This window comes from Manis javanica, chromosome 13 (genome assembly GCF_040802235.1).
Source record: "Manis javanica isolate MJ-LG chromosome 13, MJ_LKY, whole genome shotgun sequence".
NCBI classification, from domain to species: domain Eukaryota; kingdom Metazoa; phylum Chordata; class Mammalia; order Pholidota; family Manidae; genus Manis; species Manis javanica.
The window spans coordinates 51,587,405-51,608,028 of NC_133168.1; the positions used below are offsets into that span (position 1 = coordinate 51,587,405).

Consider the following 20,624-nt stretch of genomic DNA (forward strand, 5'->3'; position numbering starts at 1 on the left):
TCTTTTTTTGGAGCATCAAATTTATGTGACCAGAAATACTAATCTGGAGGCAAGGCAGCAATTAAGAAGGAGAACTGCAGAACAGGAAGACTAATTAGCAGACTCATACAAATATTGCTGGCAAAAACAGTGAGATCTGTAACAAGAGTGATGAAAATGGAAAGTTGGAGATGGTTTGGAATTTTCTGAATTTGGAGGCATGGGAATAGATTGGTACCTATTTTTTGTCTAGAGATTTGTGACGATAGGGTAGTTTGCAGTAGTAGCTTTCGCCATCAAGGTAAGAAGGGTCTTTAGCATCTGGGAGTAAGAGGAAACTCCAGCCCAGTATCAGTTTATGAAGTCTTCAGAGGGGAAGGAAAGAAGAGTGCAGCAGCTTCCACTGCTTATGGAGGCATCTGAGACGTTAGAGAAGGGGTAGAGCAGTGGAATACCCAGTGACTGCTTGGGCCCCTTAAGAAGTCCTACTTAAGAGACTCATTTAGTTCAAAATATTTTCACATTTCTTCCTTGATCTGTGTGTTACTAAGAGGTCTGTTGTTTAATCTTCAGTATTTGGGGATTTACTAGCTGGCTTTCTGTTATTAATTTCTAGTTTAACTTCATGTAGTCTGAGAAGAGACACTGTATGATTTCTATTATTTCAAACTTGTTAAGGTGTATTTTATGGCCCAGAATGTAGTATATCTTGGTGAATGTTCCATGTGAGTGTGACAAGAATGTGTAATCTGCTGTAGTTGGATAAAATGATCTATAGATGTCAATTATAGCCGATTGACTGATGGTGCTATTGAGTTCAACAATGTCCTTACTCATTGTTTGCCTGCTGGATCTGTCCATTTCTAAGAGAGAGGAATCAAGGCTTCCTAGTATAATAGTGGATTCACCTATCTTTCTTGTAGTTCGATCATTTTTTGTCTCACCTATTTTGATGCTGTCTTGTTAGGTAGGTACATACACATTAAGGATACCTTCTTGGAATATTGACCCATTTACCATACAGTGCCTCTCTGTATTCCTAACTTTCTTTGCTCGGAAGTCTGCTCTGTCTGAACTTAATGTAGCTACACTTGCTTTCTTTTAAATAGTATTAGTATGGTATAGCTTTCTCCACTTTACTTTTAATCTGTGTGTCTCTTTATATTTGAAGTGGTATTATTGTGGACAATGTATAGTTGGGTCTTATTTTTTTAATCAATTTAGACAATCTCTTATCTTTTAATTGGTGTATTTAGAACATTGATATTTAAAGTGATTATTAATATAATTGAATTAACAGTCTTATATGATTGCATTTTTTATCTTTCTTTAGCATATCAGTTATAATTCTTTTTTAACATCTCTAGTCGTTTCTCTAGAGTCTGCATGGTACATCTACAATGAATCCAAGTACACTTTCAAATGACACTATCTCATTTGATGGGTACAATACCAAACAATCCTAATGCCTCCTTCCAGTCTCTTGTATTATTGTTATCAATCATTTCACTTATATGCAAGCATACATAATTAAATATATTGCTGCTATTATTTTGAACACATTTTTATTTATAGAACAACTAAAGCAAGAAAAGTAAGTTTTATTTTACCTTCACTTATTCCTTCCCCAATGCTTTTTCTTTCTTTATGTAGATACTTTTACAAGGTACAGAATTCTAGGTTGATGGTTTTTTTCTCTCTCCACACATTATTTCTCCCCACTCTCTTCTTGCTTGCATGGCTTCTGAGGGGAAGTCAATGTAATTCTTATCTCTGCTCCTCTCTAGGCAAGGTTTCCCCCAACACCCCCACCTCTGGCTTTTTCCAAGAATTTTTCTTTATCTTTGGTTTTCTGAAGTTTGAATATGATATACCTAGGTGTAGTTTTTTGTAGCTTGAAGTTCTCTGAGCTTCCTGGATCTATGGTTTGTTTGATGTCTGACATTAATTTAGGGGAAAATCTCAATCATTATTCCTTCAAATATTACTCTTGTTCCTTTCTCTCTTTATTCTCCTTCTGGTATTTCCATTAGGTGTATGTTATACCTACTGTAGTTGTCCCACAGTCCTTGGATATTCTGTTCTTTTTTACTTTTTCAGTCCCTTTTCCCTTTGCCTTTCAGTTTTGGAAGTCGTATCAGGTCCTATCAATCTATTGTCATATCAAGCTCGGAGATTTTTTTCCTGGATATGGCCAGTTTACTAATGAGCCCATTGAAGGCATTCTTCTTTCCTGTTATTTTTTATCTCTAGCATTTATTTTTGATTTTTGATTAGAATTTCACTCTCTCTGTTCACATTATTCATCTGTTATTGCATGTCGCCTACTTTTTCCATTAAACTCCTTAACATATTAATTATAGTTTAAAAAAAATCTTAGTCTGATAATTTCAATATTCCTACCATACCTGAGTCTGGTTCTGATGCTTGTTCAGTCTTTTCAAACTTTGTTTTTTTGCCTTTTAGTATGCTTTGTAATTTTTTGTTGAAAGGTAAACATGATGTACTGAATAAAAGGAACTGCAGTAAATAGGTCTTAAATAATATAGGAGTAAGGTGTGGAGGAGAGAAAGCATTCTATAGTCCTATGATTAGGTCTCAGTCTTTGTGAACCTGTGCCCCTGTGAACTTCACCAGTACTTCTCCATTCTACTCCCTCCCCACCCCTCCACCCTGCCCCTGCCTTTAGGTGTGACCGCAAAGCTAGATGGAGCTGGAGTTAGGTACTACCCTTCCCCCACATCTATTAAGCTCTAACTAAATCATAGGCTAGGCTCTGGTAAAATAATTTCTCCGGAGGGCTGGCCTTGTTAGGAATAGAGTGCTCTGGTGTCTTTTAAAATGGTTACTTTTCCTTTTCTCTTGCATGAACCAAAAGGGGATTTTCCTGCAATATTCACAGACCTCCTGCAGATAAAACTCACAAAAGCTTGGGCCCCCTTATGACTGGGTCTGGGACTACTTTCTCTATAAATGAATTTCTAAGTAGGAGTTAAAATATTTGAGTTTGGGGAAAGGGAAGTGGAGGATTCCATGATAGTGGAGTGTTTCCATCTGGGTAGCAAGTAGATTAATAGTGCTATTAATAGAAATGCAGGAACACATGAAGAAACTGTTTTTGAAGGGAATTATGACATTCTCTGAGTGTGGAGCATAATAAGACCAATAGCATTTCTCTTTTTCCCTAACATTAAGGATGATTCACCCAAGCATGTTTAAACAAAATCAACAACCTCCTCTTCAAAAAGCTCCCCAAGTAAATGATCCTCAGGCCCAGCTCTTTATTAGATACACCCAATGATGCTTCCAGTCAACATCTGCCAGTAGAGCCTCTTGGCTGTTGTTCTTGGCAATGAGAGCTTCCACTGGCCACTATTTCCAGTAGTGGTTACCCTGAGTTTCCATGGCAGCAGCTTCCAGTGGCCACCCATATTATCACAGGTCCTAACTAGCAGCAACACCTCCCAGCAGATCTTCATGCTGGTGAGCACTGCTCCAAGTGATTGCTTCTGATTTGTATTTCCTTGGAATCACATTGCAGTTCCAAAAGGTTAAATTTTAAAGGACCTCAATCCCTCACATCTCAAAAAAGTTTCTGTTTTCCCTCAGTGGTTAATGCGAGCATGAGACTTCCAGCCCCAGTCCTCAAGGCCAACTCTCAGTAGGCTTCCTATTAAGCCCTTATGGCAGTTTACAGTGCTATGCTGTTCTTTCAAAATCCTTTATATTTCCACTGACAACTCTATGTATATCTGCTAGAAGAGTGTCATAGGCAGATATTCTGGGCTTCTGGCTTGAAACACTGATGAATGTTCTCTCATTGTGGGGTCCTTTATGTACTCTAGGTAGCTGAGTAATCTTGTGTGTAAGACATCACTAGACAACCATGTTTGAAATGGTGCAACACAAAGACTACCACAACAGATAGTAGAAAATTGGCAAAGACTCATAACCAAAGAGAATGAAAGTCACCTAATATTGTATGAGTGAACTAAGAATGTGTGCAATATTACCCAGGTCTCCATTTCTGTGGCTTTTCTCACTTTCTTTTGCTATTCACCAGGCAGAACCCATGAATTGACTTTCCCAGAACTTGAGCAGAGTTCCTGCCTTCCCTAGAAGGCTCTCTCTCAAAGATCAGACCATAAAGCCTACAATTTCCTCCCAAAGTCTAGGGAACTATAGTGTTTGGCTCATGACCCACATGCATCTCTTCTCTCATCACATCTCTATATTGAGGCATCTATGTAAACGGAGTCCTGAGAATTGCCCCAGACCTCTCAGAGCTTCTTAATATAAATATACAAACTTGCCTTATAACTCTGAGTTAAAAAGTATGAATGACATGAAATAATTTCTACACTGGGATTTATCAGCCCAAATTATGGTTAAAGTTTAAAAACCAACAAATAAGTACAATGAAAAAAACACTCATGTTTTAGAAAATATTTCCTAAATCCTTGGGTTTTATTCATTTTCAGTACCTCATAATACCTCACTAGAGAGGGTATAACAAATATTGACCACAGATCCGAAAGAATTCAGCTAAAGAAGAATTTGGACTGGGGAGAAAAAGAAGGAGTTGGATTTATTCTCATTTAAAAAAATTCTTCTGGAATGGTAAAAAAGAACATTTGAAAAAAGATTAAAAGTATACCTTTTATTTTTTTAATGCTAAGTGTTTCAATTTTAAATCACTTCAAACCCAAACAGAATAAGCCAGTATAAATTAGATTGAAAACTGGATGACAGTCAACATTATTAACAGAAATGAAGATGTATAGATCCAAAATTTTGGTCTCAATTTCCCAATTCAAATTGCTCTCCTGCATCTTGGGTTACATATGGTTTGTGTTAAATCTGTCTGTATTTCCTAAATTCTGACTTTTTTGTAAGCACCCATCACATCAGCAGTTAGATTGACTACTTTATGTGCATCATTTTTTTTATTGAAGTATCATTCATATACAATCTTATATTGGTTTCAAATGTGCAACACAGTGGTTCAACAGTTACCCATAGTATTAAATTGTCACCCCTCTAGTGTGGTTACTGTCTATTAATGTAGAAAGATGTTACAGAATCACTGACTCTATTTTCCCAGCTATACTACTGTAAGACCAACTTATATTGTGAGCAAATTATTGTGCCCCTTAATCCCCCTCACCATCCCTCACAACCCACCCCAACCCCTCCGCCTTAGTAACCACTAGTCACTTCTTAGTGTCTATTGCTGTTTTGTTCTTTCCGTTTTCCTTTGTTTTTATATTCCACAAATAAGTGAAATCATATGGTATTTGTCTTTCTGCCTGGCTGTGTGCATCATTTTTATAATAATGATGATAGACTGCAGGGCACCTGAAAATAAAAGGTAGTCACTACAAGATGTTCCTCAACTACTTAGATTCATGGGCCTTTTTATTCCATTTGTCTTTATTATATCTTGGACTAAAAATATAATCACTATTATGTTTATTTATAGTCCAGCCTGTTCAGTGAAAGGACACAGATGCCCCAAGTGATATTCATAGAGCCTAGTTTCTTGTAGGAAAGTGAGTCTGTACAGACTTTTTTTTTTTTAATCAGACAGCTGGGCTCAGTTTGCAGGTTTTATTTATCCACATATACATAAAAGTTACTCGAAGTATTACTCCTCCTCCCTTCTCTTGGCTTCTCCCACTCCGCACCAGGATGCTTCATGAACTGGCATCACCAGTTTTTCAGTTTTGTTTGTTTGCTTGTTTGTTTTAATTAGGTAAAGACAATGTGAATAAAAGAAGTTTTTGTCTTTCTTAAAAGTAGTATTTTCTATCCATCTGCCTGCCTGTATTCTGCTGAAATGCACATTCACATAATGTGTTGATAACTCTTATTGCTAAAGTGGAACTTACATGGTGAAATGTTATTTTCCACACGGAACTCTAAATACCCTAGAATATTGTTGTGCTTTATAATTAAATGATGTTTATTGAATCCCATTAAATATACATCAAATATATAGTTTCATGGTTTTGGAATTGGAATTATGTTTCAATGAATGAGCCTGTGGATAAGCTAATAAAAAAATAAATGTTGGAAGAGGTCAACATGTCCTTTGAGATTTAAACAAAAAATTTCTGTGAGTCCAACTCTGTTTAGAGGGAAACCCAATGCCTCCCTAGGAAATTTGCATGTTTGGAGGACTTTCTTTTTGTACATATTTCTAGCTTTGAGTTTCTACCCCCATTAAATTCTGGCACTGCTGTAGTTTCACTGTGCAATGAAACTTGGTATATGCACTAGGTCTTACCTTTCAGAGCTCATCATCTGAAATGCTAAAAATAAGTCATTTTTTTTCTGTTGATATAATAACTCTTCTTTGTAAATGATTTGGAAAATCTGAAATATTATGAAGATGGAGAAAATAACCCCCAGATAATCCTTTTCAATGTTTTGGCAAAATTCTGTCTTAAAAGTGCTTAAATCAACTTATTTAATTTTTAAACTTTTTGACTGAAATGTAGTATACATTTAATAAATGTCTGGTAAGTTGTCTCATGTCACCCCCCCACCTCTAGGAAATAGTCACTATTCTGAATTCTATAACTGTTGATTAATTTTACTTATTCTTCAGTGTCATATAGATGAAATCATACAGTGTTTATGCCTTGGTATTTGTTTCTTTCATTCAGCATAATGTCAGTAGTTCTTTTTATTGATGTCTATTATTCCATTGATGAATACATTCTATCCATTCTCCTGGTTATATATATTTGGTTGTTTTCAGATGGTTTGAGAATTTTGTGTGTGTATTTTGTTCATTTCTCTTGGATCTATATCTAGGAGTAAAAGTTTACTGTATCATAGCAGTGATATACTTAGCTTTAGTATATACTGACATACAGTTTTCCAAAGTTATTGTGGTTATCTAAATTACATATATTAACTGTTCTAACAAAAATTTTTTTGCGTTAAAATTTGTTGTTCTAATGCAAGTCAATGTCTTCTGTGCTTGAGATACAAATGCTAATTAATCATTGACACCCTACATTTCTTACTAATTGTTCTTTGACTACCTTTTAAATATCTAATGTAGAAGGTGGATCTTCATGTCTATTGCTTTGTATCTTATATTTAGATTTGGAATCTAACTTAGTATTTTGAGGATATATTTTACATTGTTTATTCTTAGCCTTAGCAACAGTCTATATAAATCAGTATGATTCATGAGGTAAAGACTAGTTACTATAAACTTACAGAGGAAAATCTCCCACGACTTTATTTATGGCATGGGAAAATGAGGTAATAAAATACACTGAATATATATGAATATGTGAATTCCCTGAAGGTTATTTGTGTGTTGCATGTGCTTCTAGGTACAAAGCCAATTAAAGAATAGTGCTTTGAATAGTTAAACCATTTGTTTATCTATGTAGTGTGAACTGTGTACCTAAATCCAAAATCATGAAAAACTCTTTAATATTTTTTGGCAAACTCTTGGCTATTTTTAAATGAAAAGGTGAAAGATTTATTTAAAAAATCCCTTCCTACTTATAAAATGATGCCTGTTCACTTCTGAAAAAATTGAAAACATACAGAAAATTATTTTAAAAGAATACAAGATTAAACTAACCAGTGTAAGATGAACACTATTGACTAAGAGATTTCTTTCTTTCAAAAGTTATCTCTGGATTATGCCTGGGGTTGGTACAGATTGAGCCAATCTTTTCTGAGGCCCTGTGAGATGGATAGAATGCCAAAAATATGATACTAAGGTAATCATAGAAAGAGTACATTTTGTGTATAACGAATAGGTTCCTATCATTCTCAGGTGACCAGCTAGGTTTTCTTCTTTTACTATCGTAATGAGCTAAGAATTTAAGGATAGTTGATAAGTTTAATGTTTTGCAGGTCTTACACAGTTAAAAGCTCAAGTTGCCCCACCCATAGTAGGATTCTCTTCAGTTTGCATCCTAAATCTTTTTGATATGATTTTCATGGTCCTTGTTAAATTCATTATTATCCAATGTGAAAATATGTTCCCTGAATATATTACACATTTCTTGCACTAGACCTGGAATCAGCTTTCTCCAAGAAGCCCTAGTTTCTTTTAGCAGAAAATAACATTTCAAGAGCACAAGCAGGGCCTAGGGATGCTCATTGCTCTTGAGTTGTCATTGTATCTAAGCCTTTTCATTAGCAAATATAGGGGAAAAAAAACATGTCTGTGTTTTAAAAGATAAAATGCATCATAAGTTTATGTTGATATTTCTAACTCAAATTCAGAACTACAGTTTAACTACACTACTTTTTTTTTTTTTTGAGAGGGCATCTCTCATATTTATTGATCAAATGGTTGTTAACAACAATAAAATTCTGTATAGGGGACTCAATGCACAGTCATTAATCCACCCCAAGCCTAATTCTCAACAGTCTCCAATCTTCTGAAACATAACGAACAAGTTCTTACATGGTGAACAAGTTCTTAGATAGTGAATAAGTTCTTACATGGTGAACAGTGCAAGGGCAGTCATATCACAGAAACTTTCGGTTTTGATCATGCATCATGAACTATAAACAATCAAGTCAGATATGATTATTCGTTTGATTTTTGTACTTGATTTATATGTGAATCCCACATTTCTCCCTTATTATTATTATTATTATTATTATTTTAATAAAATACTGAAGTGGTAGGTAGATGCAAGATAAAGGTACAAAACATTATTTAGTGCTGTAAGAGGGCAAATGTAGATGATCAGGTCTGTTACTAGACAAGGGCAACAAAACATCCATGGATGCAGAAGATTTCTCTCAAAACAGTGGGGGTGAGGTTCTAAGCCTCACCTCTGTTGATCCCCAATTTCTCACCTGATGGCCCCCCTGCGACTGTGCCTGTCTTAGGTAGTTCCTCCCTTGAGGAATCTTACCCATCTCTGGCTTAACTACACTACTTTTATATTACTTCTGTATTTCCTGACTTCCTCACTAAGAATCTCAGTAATCATTGACAGTGATGCAATTAAAATATCCATAAAGTCCTTATGTGTTATCCCTCATCACACACCCCAGTAGTCTCAGAATAACAATACCATCATCACTACCAATAAAAACAGTTAAATATTAAGGGGAAGGCATATGCTATCTCCATTCTCTTCCCCACTTTTTATGTTTGCACTCTACACTGTCAGAGAATATATGTATACCTTGTTTTATAGTTCTTTTCCTTATTGCCCTTCACAGATACAGTGTTTTTTACAAATTGAAAGTTTGTGGCAACCATATGTCAAGCAAGTCTATTGATGCCATTTTTCCAACAGCAATTGCTTGCTTAGTGTCTGTGTGTCACATTTTGGTAACTATAGCAATATTTCAAACTTTTTCATTATTATTATATTTATTATCGTCTGTTATCAGTGATCATGACTTGCTGAAAGCTCAGATGAGAGCAATTTTTAGGTAATAAGGTATTTTTAAATTAAGATATGTAAATTATTTTAGACAATGCATCTTTAATAGACCACAGTATAGTATACACGTAACTATTATATGCACTGGGAAATAAAAAAAATTCATTCAACTCAGTTTATCACACTATTTGCTTTATTACAGTGGTCTGGAACTGAACCCACAGTATCTTGGAGGTATACCTGTATAGCCACTGTATACTGTACTTTCTCCTCTTTCATTTAGTTTTAGTTTTAAAGATAAGCTATATTTAGTGCTCATCACCAGTCCTTATGTTAATGTCCCTCAGATATTTTTGTTTCCTGAGCTTTTTCTCAGGAATGGCTCAAAGGAACAAAGAACATCTGCCCTAAGTTCTTGTTTGTTTTTGACAGATTTTTGTGTCCTTTCATCTTGAGGCCTTAGAGGATAAAAATTCTATGGCTAACATATTCTTTCCTTGAGAATCTTATATAGTTATTCCAATTTTTCTGGTAGAATGTGTTGCTGTCAAGAAGTCTGGTGATGAGTTAATTTTCTTTTGCTTATAAGGTTTGTGTTCTTTTTGCCTAGATGTCCTGATGGTTTTTCTTTTTTCTTTGTATTACAGCAATTTTACTAGAACATATTTTAGTGTTGGCTGATTCTATTAGGTACCTGACATGCTCTTTCAATATATGCCTTCAAATCCCTTTTTATTACAGCAAATTTTTTTTGATTTATAGTTTTTGTCTTTTTTCTTCTTTAGGAACTTCTATTATCCACATGTTGGATCTTCATTGCCTATCTTGTCACTTTGTCTTGAAACATTTTCTTTATTTATGAATGTTCCCTCTTTCTACCATTTATTCTTCTTAAGGAATTATGTTTTGTGTTTATTCACTCTTCTGTTCCTTATAGTTTGACATTTATTTCTTTTATTTCTAATTCCCTCTTGAGTTTTATCACATTTCTAAGTTTTACCAGCTCTGATTTGTGTTGCTATTTTGTGTCATTAGTTCTTTCCTTTTTATCATTTATGTCTCATATCATTTCCTTAATGTTCTTTTGAAATAGTAGTTATAATTTTTTTTCTGGGCATGTATTACTGACATGCTTTTATTATCTGTAGGGATGTTATTCTGCCCTTTATTATTTTTTTTCAGATAGTAACTTTGTATGGCATTTGGTTTTGATACTTTTGTTTTCCTATTTTTTACATGACATCAGTTTTCCTGAACTTTGTTCGGGAAGGATGCTTGGCTCAGATAGCTTTTCTAACTTCACAGACTACCTCTTTTATCATTTTCATGCAGTATTTTAGTATGGCAGTTTGCTTTCTGAGATTTCAAACCTTTGTTTCTCTCCTCATTTTCATCTAGACCTTCTCTCTTAATGTTTTTGTTGTCTCTGACCTGCTCAATTTTGATTCTACTCCCAAGACTATGGAGTCCTCCCTTGGGAGAGAACCCTGTTTTGTGAGTTTTGTTGGAGTGTGCAAAACCCCTACATTTTAGTAGCTGTTCTCAGATTGGTGTCCTGTGTTTCAGTGTTGGTTGTTTTGGAGCTCTCCTCTTCTCAGAAGTATCAAATATCCCATTGCATCCCTTTGAGTTTTACCACACATATGCTGACATAGTGCCGGTCTTGTGGTGATTGATGATATCCCCCTCTTCTTATTTTGGGCTTCAAGGGATGCCTTGTGACCTGATTTTGTTATAAATATTGCTGATGGGGTTTTGATTTTGTAATCTTTTTTGTTTTGTTTTCATGTGGAGATTTGGAAAATCTAAAGTCTATACTTCTATTACCATTTCTGTTTTCCCCAAATTTTCAAATTCATTTTATGCAGTCAGGCTCTTTTACCATGGCCCTTCATCTTTGCAGCTAGGAGTAAACTGACAGAAAGGAAATGTGGAGTAGACAAGGTACTCTGTGTGTATGTTTGTGTATGTGTGCAAGTGGTTTTAATTGGGGAAGTAGAGTGCAGCTGCTGACAGTGTTATATACATATGTGTGTGTATCCTAAAGGTTCCATTTTGACCAGAGGTACTTTTCACATTTTGAACATGGGAAGTTTTCCCTCTGGTTTGTGGCATGGGCACTATTTGTAGAACTTGTCTTTACTTTCAGATGTACTTTTGTCTCTCAGAATCACACTGGCACTACAATATTGCTAATTACCCTGTGATGGGTTAGTCTGTCCACAACTATTTTTTTCCCCTAGAATCCATGGCTATTCTGATCTGGAAAAAATTGGGCTTCTAGTTGTCTATTTCTTTTGCTTGCTACTTACTTCAGTTCATTTTTCAGTGGAGGCTTGGATAGATCCAATATCATTTCCACATCAGGCTTCTTGAACATTCATTTTGTTACTTACAAACCATGTGGTAAACTGTTGATTTTGAGATCTGGTAAACTCAAAAACTTGGGACAATGAAGGAGTTGCTTTTAACTTAAGACAAATTTCCATTAATGTTAATGAATGAAAGATTTGTCTATTGTCCTTTTTCTACTTATGCCGTCTATTTGTGATTGGTTATGGCAACTGAAAACATAATTATACAAAATAAGACTTATTAAATGACTCCATTTTAATGCAGATTTAACAGTAAGATACCAAAGTTCAGAAATAGATCTATAGTAGAGCTTACAAATTAAAAAAGTTAAAACATTTTCTACATGCAAGGCCCAGAGACTAGTTTGTGAAGTGAAGAGTTGGAATTAAATGCCTACAATGGCCAGAGAGGTTTATTAAATGTAAACAGGATCAAGTGTAATAGAATAAGGATTAGGGGAGACAAAAATAACCTGGAGAGAATTGAAATAGTGTTTTATAAAGTGCTCAAAGATAACAATGTCTGTATGCCTTCAGGTTAGTGACCCTTGATTCAGTGTGAAATGTTTATGTAAAAATTCTATTGAAGTGATTAGCCAGGTTAGTAGTATATATAACAAAAGATATTTAGCAAATTATAGGTGAATTGATTTAAGACAAACAGAAGCTTCCCATTTATACTCAAGAAAACTCAGATGTTGAGAAGAATAAATGAATAACCAGGCCCTTTATAGAAAAAATATATACTTTATTTTCAACCAGAAAGGTGCAAACATGTAACTTTTGGTCACATTCTCAACAAATAAACTGTCCAAAAAACAGTCATAGTCAAAGTAGAAACAAATGTTTCCAGGTGGAAAAACCAATCAGCTATTTAGAGTCACTCATTTTTTAATAAAGGCCATTTGTTCATTAAAAATGAGGCTATCACATTTCCAGCCTACAAATCAGACTTCCAAGAAAACTGCTGCCTTGCTTTCAGCAAACAGTCTTTTTTGAGGGAGTGCCACTCTGAGCAGAATTTCCATTTGAATATCCACTTCATGCTTTGAATTATCAGACAAGCTTTAGGTCTTACCTATGGTGTTTGAAATTGAGGCTAACATTTGAAATATCAAAGCATTAAAAAACATAAAGGCACAAACAACTTTAAATTAACTTAGATAACTGTACAAATATATATATATATATACACATAATATTTACATTATCAATAAAAAAAAACTGGCTTGTTACAGGCATATTAGCTTGCCACAAGCTGTCCAGTCTAATAGGATTCTGATTCCTGAACAGTGCCATTTGAATCAGAATGTCAGAGCTGAATCTGCTGTTCTGACGTATAGAACCTGATTCAGCCTCACGATGGCTAGAGAATGCACATCCTAGCTGTTGCTGGAGATACAGGCAGGTCAGTGAGCATGCTAAAATTTTCTTTCTCAATTACACTCCAAATAGCAGGCACATCACTACTTTAAGGTGGCAAGCCTTTCTACTGGTACCCTCCCACTGCTCCTAAAGCCACACCTTAGTATACATTCTGGTGCTATGCACTAATAAGAGTCCCATGGTCAAGTCTTTCTTTAAACCAGTGTCTGGGGTTAATCACTATTAGTTTGAATGTCACATGGCACAGTATTTTGAATTTGGTGACAATTGTTCTTTTTCCCCAGTTAGAAAAACAAATTCAAATATCTTGTACTACTCCAATCATGTTTACACAAAAATGAGATGTGAATCACCAAGTTACAGCCTAAGGAGTTAATGGCTCTCACTCTCTGGCTTTATGCCATGTCTCCATACATCTTCTTGTAGTACAGTGACTCAAAGATATCATTGTCTCCAGGACAGTTGTAATGGCAGGCACAGGTCTTGATGAACATCATGCTCTTCTTCATGACCTCACCATCAGGGCATTTGAACTCCACAGGGAGAGTGGTGGTTCTGTGGGGGGTGCAGCACCGGCCATCTGTGCACACCCCGCAGAACTTGGCACGGTAAGTCTTGACACTGGTGCAGCCAGAAAGCTGAAACTTGACAGGCTTGGAGATTTTAGGGGTACGGATGCACTTTTTACCTTTCTAAGGAAGACAGGGGAGAAGAGAAAAATCAATGACTCTACAAGGGGAGTGGCTTTCTTCAAACTGTGTGTTCTAGTCTGAGGCTATCTGACTTCTGTTTAATTTTAAGGAGAGGAAGTTTGAGTCTCATTTGCCAGTTTACCAAAAACAGACAGCCTCTCTTGGGATGTCTTGAATTAACTAGCACTGTGGAGGGTTTTGTAGTGGAAAGCTGGTGGGTCATATTACACAACACCTCATTCCAGCAAAACAGGTCAATGGTCAGATATTTCTGGAGATAAAGGGTCTTTAAGAACTAGGGCTGTGAGACCTAACTTTGGTCCTATCCACTATCATTCCATGAAAATTAGGTACTAGGAGCATAACATGTACCTTGATGTTCTCCTCCAGGTCAGCTTCGCAAGGCCTGACCATGCACAGGCGGCTCTGCTTCTCCAGCCTGCAGAAGGCGTTGTCATTGGTCACCCGGGTGGAGATGCCCATCCCACAGGTCTTGGAACAGGCACTCCACTCTGTGGTCTGGACCAGGCAGTTGGCCCGAATCATAGTTGGGTCTGGGCCAAACGTGTCTTCCAGCCGGTATGCTGTGAAAGCAGAGCACACAAACACAAAGTAAGACGCAAGGCTGAGATATTTCCCCCCTTCCCAAGGCAAAGCTCACTTAGAGGGAGGCTCAACTCACCTGCGAGGGCAGGGCCAACCACAGTGTGGTCCTTGGGCTTATCGCACACCCACTCCTCACAGCATTTCCCGGGCAGCTTGACCCTCCGAGGGAAGGGGCAGTCAGGGCTGGGCAGGCGAACATCCATGCTGCACAGGGGCACGCAGCCCACTGCCCCGTCCAGGCAAGTGCATTGGTATTTGCAGCTGCTCTGGAAGGACTCTCCGCTCCGGTACACCGTCCCTCCGAAGACGCAGGGGGCACCATCTTTGGCTGAAGGAGAGGAAGGGAAAAGGGGTTTAACGCAAGGGTGAGGCAGCGGTCTCCGGCCCTCTAACAGTCGGGGATGCGAGTTGGAAGCAGGACTCCAGGGGGCGGGCTGGACACAGCGGAGCTTTAAAGAACTCAACTGCAGCGGCTGATTTCCTGGAGGGCGAGTGGGAGTGAGGGAGGAGGTGGCCGGTCACCCAGGGGTGGTGGAGGCGGAGGCAGAGGCGGCGGCGCGGGGCGAGGTCTTACCGGTGCACACGCCGATCTTGCGGTTGGCTGGAGAGCCGAAGTCGCAGAAGAGGCCCTTGTGCGGATCGCAGGGGTCGCGCTCGGTGCACAGCTCGCCCAGCTGCTTGGCGCACACCCGGCAGCAGCCGCAGCCGTCCAGCACGAGGCTGACGCCGGCCGGGCACCGCGGCGCCGGCGCGGCCGCGCACTGGCATCGGCCGCTGCAGTCCTGGCCGGAGGAGGGCTGCGGAAGGAGGCGGCGGTCAGCCGGTCGCACGCCCCTCGGCGCCGCCGGGCCCTCCCCTTCCCGCCGAGTCCCTCCCTACCCGAGTCCCTCCCTACCCGAGTCCCTCGGCGCTCCCCGAGCGCCGGCAGCCGCGGGGGTCTCCGCACGCTTACCCGGCTGCAGAGGGCGAGCAGGAGCACGAAGGAGAAGCGGACGGCGGACATGGTCGGGGCGCTGCGGGCGGCGGGTGGGGCGCGGACGGCCGGGCGCTGAGACGCGGGCTCGGGCCGACTGGGGCCTGGACGCGGCGGGCTGTGTTCTGGCGCTGTCGGCTGGGGCGGCTGCCGTCGGGCTGGAGGCGGTCGGTCTCCTGCGTTTAGAGTTGCACTGGCTGCCTTCTCTCTGCAGGAAGAGTTGTTGTGTGAGGCTGGGGCGGGCGGCCCCAGGCTTTTATACGCTCCGGGCGGCTCCGGCTCGCCAATGAGCTGAATGGAGTCCCACACAAACAGGGACATTCCTCGCGTTCCTGCCCGCCTTCCTGCCTCATCAACTCGCACCGGATTGATCCTGACCCCTTGACACTCAGCATTCCTCCGTCTGAAAAAGCTGGCACACTCCAGCTCACCGAAAAAAAAAAAAAAAAAAAAAAAAAAAAAGAGGCTCAGTATTTCCAGCACCAAATAGGATTTTTTTTCCTTTGCTTCTTCGCACCACTGCTGATTTATATCATTTAAAAACACATCGGCAGTTATTTATTTCTTTTATGCCCCTCACTTCTGTATCTAATAGCTGGCCCTGTTCTACCCAGTGACATTAATTCTTTATGAGGGAGTTAACTGAAGAGGCTAACAGCAGGGGTTTCTAAAAAATTCGAAAAGGTTTCCTTTTTATTATTTGTAATGATTTTAATTTTAGAGGCTGTCTGCCTTTGAAACTCTTCAGAGAATAGAAAAGGAGTTGCTTCTAACCAGCTGAAATCTTCAAGAAGCCTGCTTGCACAACCCCTAACTCCGTATTGGAGGTATAGGAATTGGATCATCATTTTAGATAAAAGAGTTGGGATGCCCATTGCCAGACAAAAAAGGAAACAAAGCTGGGGGTCCGAGTGTAAATACGGTTTTCTGGGGGTGATATCCAGTCTTCTTACTTTGTTTATATGCTGCAGATTTACTGTTGGGGTTATAAGGAGGGAAAGGAGGTGAGTGGGCATCAGTGTTTTCAGAAAAAATGGGCTTGTTATGTCAGAGCAAATGAGTATGTGTTGGATAGGTAGAGGCTCTGGGACAAGGACACAGGGTGGGAAGAGAGGGGAACCAGGTAGGAGGGGGCCAGCAAGAAGCTGGGGGTTTGTTTACTAGGGTGTTTTAGACACAGTTTGGATCTTTGAGAAATGAGTCATTTTTCTAATCCTAAAACCTATAACCTTCAAATGTGGATTAGACTTGATTTGTCTTGCAGTAAAAAAATCTGATATGTAACAAGAACAGTGCACCCCGTTATTTCTGGTTGTAAATTAAAAGTGCCAGTGAGTAATGTATTTTAGTCACTCTCCACACATCTATGAATAGGGATTGTGACTTCTTATTGCTCAGGGAGCCTGCAGCGCAATGGAGTAAGATCAGGTCAAGAAAGAAACAGGTTTTATTTTCTCTGCTTGTGTGCAGATGTCAGACATGGTCAATAAAGTCTAAGTACTCTGCCCATTTCTTAATATTGCTAGTTAGCTTCACCAAGGACTCAGTTAATTGTGCTTTTATTTACAATCTAAGGTTTAGTTGCTTTTTTGTTAATAACTCCAGTTACCATTTTATGTAAAGAGGGTGATTCCAGGGCCATGCCTCTTTTATTCATTGTAATGCCACATTATTTGACGCTGCTGGTACCAGTGAATAAGGTCACTTCAGTTGTTCATGCTTCAGCGTACAGATTTAAGGTAAACATGCCTGTTTCTGATGCAAAGGCAAGATTTCAGAAACAATACTATAGATTTATAATTTGAAAACAGCCTGTTTAAACTGGCCCCATTTTTAAAGATGTTTCAATTAAACCTACTGAAAAATAGCCAAGAAAAAAATAACCACTACAGCTTCAGCATAGACCACATCATCTGTGTACAATTACTTCGTTAGGCAATTCATATGTTGTACACTGTAGTTGCATATCAATAGTGTGAATGGTCGGTCAGCAAGGGAGGCCTCTGAAGCTCAGGAAGAATTTTCATCATTGTTACTTAATGTTTCTTCCAAGCATGTCTCAAAGAGGCCTGAAAGTTCCTATTTAAAGAAGGAACATTCCAAGTTATGTTAATAGCCACATGTGTGTTAAAGACAACTTGGCCCCCAACTTTTTCTTCCCTTGTGGATGATTTTAAATGTCCAAAATATGTGGGAAGCCACAGTGAAATCTTTCAAGACCTAAACCCCCAATTACATCTACCACTAATGGTTGGAAAGGTGTGGTAGATGGGGAAGGGTAGGGATGTGAAGCTGGAACCTCACCGAGGGTGGGATGTGGGCTCGGTGGTGAGTTCTTGTGGCTGGTGGGGTGAGGTAGATGAGAGAACAGTTGGAAATTTTTGGATCTTCTGAAGTATCTGAGAACCACCATCAAGCAGCCTCATGTACAGCAGAGAGGAGACTCTCATTCATGGAAGGGATAAATTGCTGGACTGGGTTAAAGTTGAGTGACCTGGTTTGTATTCTTGGAACTGCCATTCACAAATCTTAGGGAAGTCACAAGTAAGAGCCATATTTCCACGTTTTCATTTATAAAACGATGATATTAATGACAGTGTTTTGTTTCAGATGGTTTAGTGATGACTAACGGGATTAAAATTCTCAGGGAATTGGTGCTTTTTTTTTTTTCGATCTTTCTTAATTTTCTTTTTTACCACAAACATAGGTATATGACCATTTGCTGGGTTGTTAAAAATATCAAGACATATTATAGAAAGAACTTGGTTTTACTATAAAATTCATGTGGTTCCTCGAAGTCTCAGAAAGTCCAAAGTTAGCTCCAAATGGATGGTTTTAATATTGGCTGAGAGAAAATAACCATACTGAAAAATACAGAACATGGACTCTCAGGGTAGAAAAATACACTGTGCATTATAAAGTTAGGTTGAGGCTTTATGGTGAAAACTCTTTTGAGGAATTTAGAATAAAAGATCATTGCTAAGAGAGAGACAGAGAGCAAGAGAAAGAGGGTGAGAAAAGACACCCCAAGGTATTCACAGACTGAAAGGTATGTTTATATTGTGATACAGACCATTAAGTGCCAGGAAATTCAAAGGGAAGGGCTGACACTCTGCCCTAAACTCATGCCATGGGATCTGAATTCTTGCCCAATTATAAATGACTCAGCAAATGTTTGTGTGCACCTGGGAGGTGAAGTAGAAATAGTGGATTCTTATAATTTTGTCCAACTCTGACTTATCCCAACCCTTTTGATTGACAACAGGTCAGAAGTGGGAGAAAAAGGTCTTTGAATTTGTGTGCAAAATGGTTAAGATGCACTAATTTTGTCTTGTATGCAAGTGTTTATGTGGCTAATGCTTTTTAGAGAGGTTTTTTTTCTCCTGGTAAAATGAAGAATTCACTAAGCTGGCCACTGAGTCCTGTTTACAGAGCTATATAAGGTATGTGGGTGCTATGCAGGCATCATTTGTACAGGTCATTTGGTTAAGTCTTGCAAGATGTTCAGCTGTTGGATATGCTACATTCCTTCTCTCATGTTTTTTTGTTGCCCCCCCATCTCTTCCCCACCCCCCCAAAAAGGTTACTTAATCAGGTATCAGACATAGAGAAAACCTGGCAAAACTACAAGGAAGTGGCGAGACATGGAGGGTTTGTGTACTTAAAGAAGGAATCTTGCATATTTTCAACTACCCGTCGTAGACATTTTCTTATAAGAGCAAGTAGGACTGTGCCAGCCCTCAAAGCGGAAATCAAAGCTCCCAGGGAAACATACTGGAGGAATGTGACTCAGAGCCAAGACCCATACGCAATGCATAAACTGAGCTGTCAGATTTATAGGAAGTCTGGCCGTATAAGGGCATCTGGACAGTGAACAATTTGTTGTTATGGTGGGTTGAGAGTGGGCTTCCGATGTTTCTAGCATGCCTCAAACTCAATCATGTAAATGAATTCCAGTAAAAATTGATGTGCCAGAAGGCTTTTTGAAAGCCGGTAATAAATATTATCCTAAAATCTTCAGGGACCCTGGTTTGGTTTGCACGGCCTTATATATTTGCTTAAGATGAAGGTTAAAGAGGGAGCATACTCCCTGGGAGTTCAAGGTGGGAAAGAAGTACGGATGTTTACTATCTAAATTACATTCATTTCCTTCATGCTTTTCATCCTTATAATTAGTTCCCTGACTTTCTTAGGAAGTTTTCTGATGCAAAGGTATTTGCAGAAGGTAGTCAAGGCTGTTCCATGTGGTCTGTGTTTTATGCTTGCCTGTTCATTTGCTTGCTTGTGGATGGAGTTGGGGGTTAGAGGAGTGAGAAAGGAAAGGAATTTTTAAAATACAGTATTTCCTTCAGTTGACTAGTTGCCTCACTGATTTTATAAGTTTACTCAGAATCCTGTGTTGCCTTTAGTGTGCTGGCATTAATCTGAGATGGTCCTGGAGAACGTGAGTGCCACGTGGATGGAGATGTGTCTCTAATAATTTTCCTGACAGATTAGTGACTTCAATTTATTACAATTTAGCAACCAGGAATCTTTCTGCCCTTTGTTTTATCAAAGTGGGACAAGTCTCCTTGGTGATACTTTAAGTGATATTTATTTTTTTATGAAAAGTATTTATGAAAGTACTGTTGTATAATGTATTAGGATTTTAAATTAAACCATTTCTTCTGTTCTTCAATGGCTCTTCCTTGCCCTTAGAACTAAGTCCAACTCAGCCTTGATTTGAAAACCCATTACAGTCTGACTTTATAACACCATTCAGATTTTCAGGGATTTTGGAGTGTTAAAATTCTGTGAGCTTTGAGAAAACAAAATTCTACTTCATGTGGTAGATTAGATGCTCAGAATTGAGAGAGACATTTTACAAATGAAACTTTTTTGTCTTCTCTTACATCCATTACATGTCATCTGTATGAAAGAAATATGACAATATATTTCTCTTTGAATCATAGTTTTCAGGATACATAAAAAGAGAATGTATACCCAGCTTATTTTAGTCACATGATAGCATTTGCTCTCTTCATTTGCGTTTTATAGATTTCATTCCATTTTTGGGGGATGGGGAGGTAGGAGGGGATTCAAAGGCTCCCTTCTTCAGTGAAAAGCATATAAGCTACAGCTAATCCTTAAGTAACAATATGGTATATAAATGTTAAAGAAACAACTAAAATTTATTATTACCTGTGTCCATGATGTTTTCTTTAGGTTATTTATTTCTCAGAAACCAAGATGGTATTCTTTTGCC

General features: G+C 38.5%; 1 protein-coding gene and 1 long non-coding RNA gene across 2 annotated transcripts in view; one reads left to right on the forward strand and one right to left on the reverse strand.

Moving 5' to 3' along the window:
- Nucleotides 1-12,449: 12,449 nt before the first annotated feature.
- Nucleotides 12,450-15,745, reverse strand: CCN2 (cellular communication network factor 2). Its single transcript, XM_036994164.2, has 5 exons — nucleotides 15,359-15,745; nucleotides 14,981-15,203; nucleotides 14,483-14,734; nucleotides 14,173-14,384; nucleotides 12,450-13,800 (listed from the first exon to the last, which is right to left on the reverse strand). Exons 1-5 carry the CDS (start codon nucleotides 15,698-15,700, stop codon nucleotides 13,504-13,506), a joined length of 1,326 nt encoding a protein of 441 aa, XP_036850059.2. The 5' UTR covers nucleotides 15,701-15,745; the 3' UTR covers nucleotides 12,450-13,503.
- Nucleotides 15,746-15,749: 4 nt separating this feature from the next.
- Nucleotides 15,750-20,624, forward strand: part of LOC108398557 (uncharacterized) — a 137,909-nt gene continuing 133,034 nt past the window's right edge. The window contains exon 1 of the long non-coding RNA XR_001853450.3: nucleotides 15,750-16,206. This is a non-coding gene — a long non-coding RNA (uncharacterized lncRNA). The remainder of the gene's footprint in view (nucleotides 16,207-20,624) is intronic.